General features: G+C 35.5%; 1 protein-coding gene across 1 annotated transcript; it reads left to right on the top strand.

Moving 5' to 3' along the window:
• Nucleotides 1-392: 392 nt before the first annotated feature.
• On the top strand, nt 393-1,288 carry LOC115976360 (light-regulated protein 1, chloroplastic-like). The gene is made up of 3 exons (XM_031097591.1): nt 393-630; nt 761-919; nt 1,015-1,288. Exons 1-3 carry the CDS (start codon nt 449-451, stop codon nt 1,088-1,090), a joined length of 417 nt encoding a protein of 138 aa, XP_030953451.1. The 5' UTR covers nt 393-448; the 3' UTR covers nt 1,091-1,288.
• The last annotated feature ends 780 nt before the right edge of the window (nt 1,289-2,068 follow it).

Raw genomic sequence — 2,068 nt, 5'->3', positions numbered from 1 at the left:
TATAGGCAATCGATTAGTACTCTTCCAATTATTCTCTCAATGTACCACTTTAGATCTTATATTTAGTTGCATAAAGGCGATGGAATCTCATGGATCAAAGGGCCCTCCAACGTCACAAATGCCATGACAAACTTTGGTATAACATATAGTACGTAGACCTGGTCTCCGATATATACATGATTCCATACACGACAAGTGAGATATTTTCCAAGAATGATAAGAAACTTCCAAGATATTCACAAATATCTCCAAATTGATGGGAACAAGCTAGAGCTTCTCCATCTCTTAAGATGGTCCCAGAACGAAAAAGTAACTCTTATCCATTGCACAAATATCTTGCACTTCTAGTATCCAAACTATCCTATTCCTATATATGTGGAACGCAGTTCTTTGTGATGATTCAAACCCATTATTACATTACATTTACACACGTACAGTACCCATCAAAATGCAGGCAGCTCTAAGCATTGCTCCAACCCTTCTCCCTTTGACACCCTCCAAGAACTTCTCCACAGTACAGACCAGTTTTTCTCCCAAGTTAACTGGCTCACTTGCTGCCCGCTTTACCCCAATCAAAGCAACTGCGGTTACCTATGACACTACCATAGTTGATTACAATTCTGAGATCTCGTAACGTCCTTTTCGCCTTTCTTCTAACCTTTTCATTTGATTATACACGCAAAATATATATGAGAAATTTAGAGTGAATTTCCAAACTTAGATATGCTTGAAAGTTGTTGAACTTCTTTTCTGTTTTCAGTGTCTTTCCAGCAGAAGCCTGTGAGACTATTGGTGGAGACGCATGTTTGGCAGACATATACCCTGAAGTAAGGCTCCAACCAGAGGCCAGAAACAACACAGCAAGAATTGCTTCAGAGAATGCTGACCGAGAGTATCTTCAGTACACTGATGCAAAGACGTAATTCTCAATTCTCAAGAGATGTAAATATATATTAGTATTTTTGTCAACTCCAAATATTTGAGATGTATACTAACTTATAATATATTTTGCAGGGTTTTCCTAGCTGAGGCTTGTGATGATCTTGGAGGAATATTCTGTGAGCGTGAGTATCAAAGAGGAGTCTACTAAAGGAAAAAGCCTTTGCCATGAACATTGGGAGAAATCTTTCCAACTTTTAGTGTTGAAGATATATAGGTCTACCTTGGCTGTGTAACTACATATGTTCATAAATAATATGCTTTGAACTGAAAATTATGTACCTTTGTCCGAACAATTTTAGAAGGATCAAATGCCTATATGAAGTTGTCAGGGGAAGATTAAATTCCAGAATTTAAGTTCCAATGAATGCTTATAATTCCAACAAGTTCTGGACTTGCCACAGCCCTAATATGTGGTTATCATGTGTGAGAGCTATTTGATAATCACAGTTAAAATTAAGAGAAACAAGTAGGATAACAAGACTAATGTATGTGCAAGTCTCAAGTTAATTTTCTAGTCTAGTGATGAAGAAGGTTCAGGGTACCTATGACGGTATATTTATAAATATAATGATCATAGTTTATTGCATATGCCATAAAGATCCTAAGCTGATTAAAAAGGTATAATAAAAAATTAACGGAATAGTTCAAGAATTAATAGTGCACATTTACGAGCATATCTTTTTTTTTTTTAAGTGGGATTAATTAGAATTTTGATCCCTAACCTTTGTCTCATATTTCAAAATGGTCTTTAACATTTCAATTGAATCAGTCTAGTTCCTAACCATTTTATACTGTCACAATAATCTCTATTGTTAAGTAGTTGTTAGAAAAATCTGACTTGGCAAAAGTGTTATTAAAATAATAGTAATTTTGATGCCACCTAGATGTAATGTGGACTTCTTCTTTTTTTCTTTTTTTTTTTTTCTTTTTTTTTAAAGAAAAAGCAAAAACTGAATCAAATGAAACTCGAGGGACACGAGCAGAGGAGGGTGGAGAGCTAACAAGAGATCATAGATAGTTAGCTTGAGATAACAAGGGCTAGATTGACAACGAGAAAGGCCCACAAAGAACTCTAGTACCTCAAAAAGGGCCAAAACAGTGATATTCCGTTTTTGATGCTTCGTTT

Source organism: Quercus lobata, chromosome 2, assembly GCF_001633185.2.
Source record: "Quercus lobata isolate SW786 chromosome 2, ValleyOak3.0 Primary Assembly, whole genome shotgun sequence".
NCBI classification, from domain to species: domain Eukaryota; kingdom Viridiplantae; phylum Streptophyta; class Magnoliopsida; order Fagales; family Fagaceae; genus Quercus; species Quercus lobata.
The sequence above is the reverse complement of the archived record's forward strand: the minus strand, read 5'-3'. Positions and strand labels throughout refer to the sequence as shown.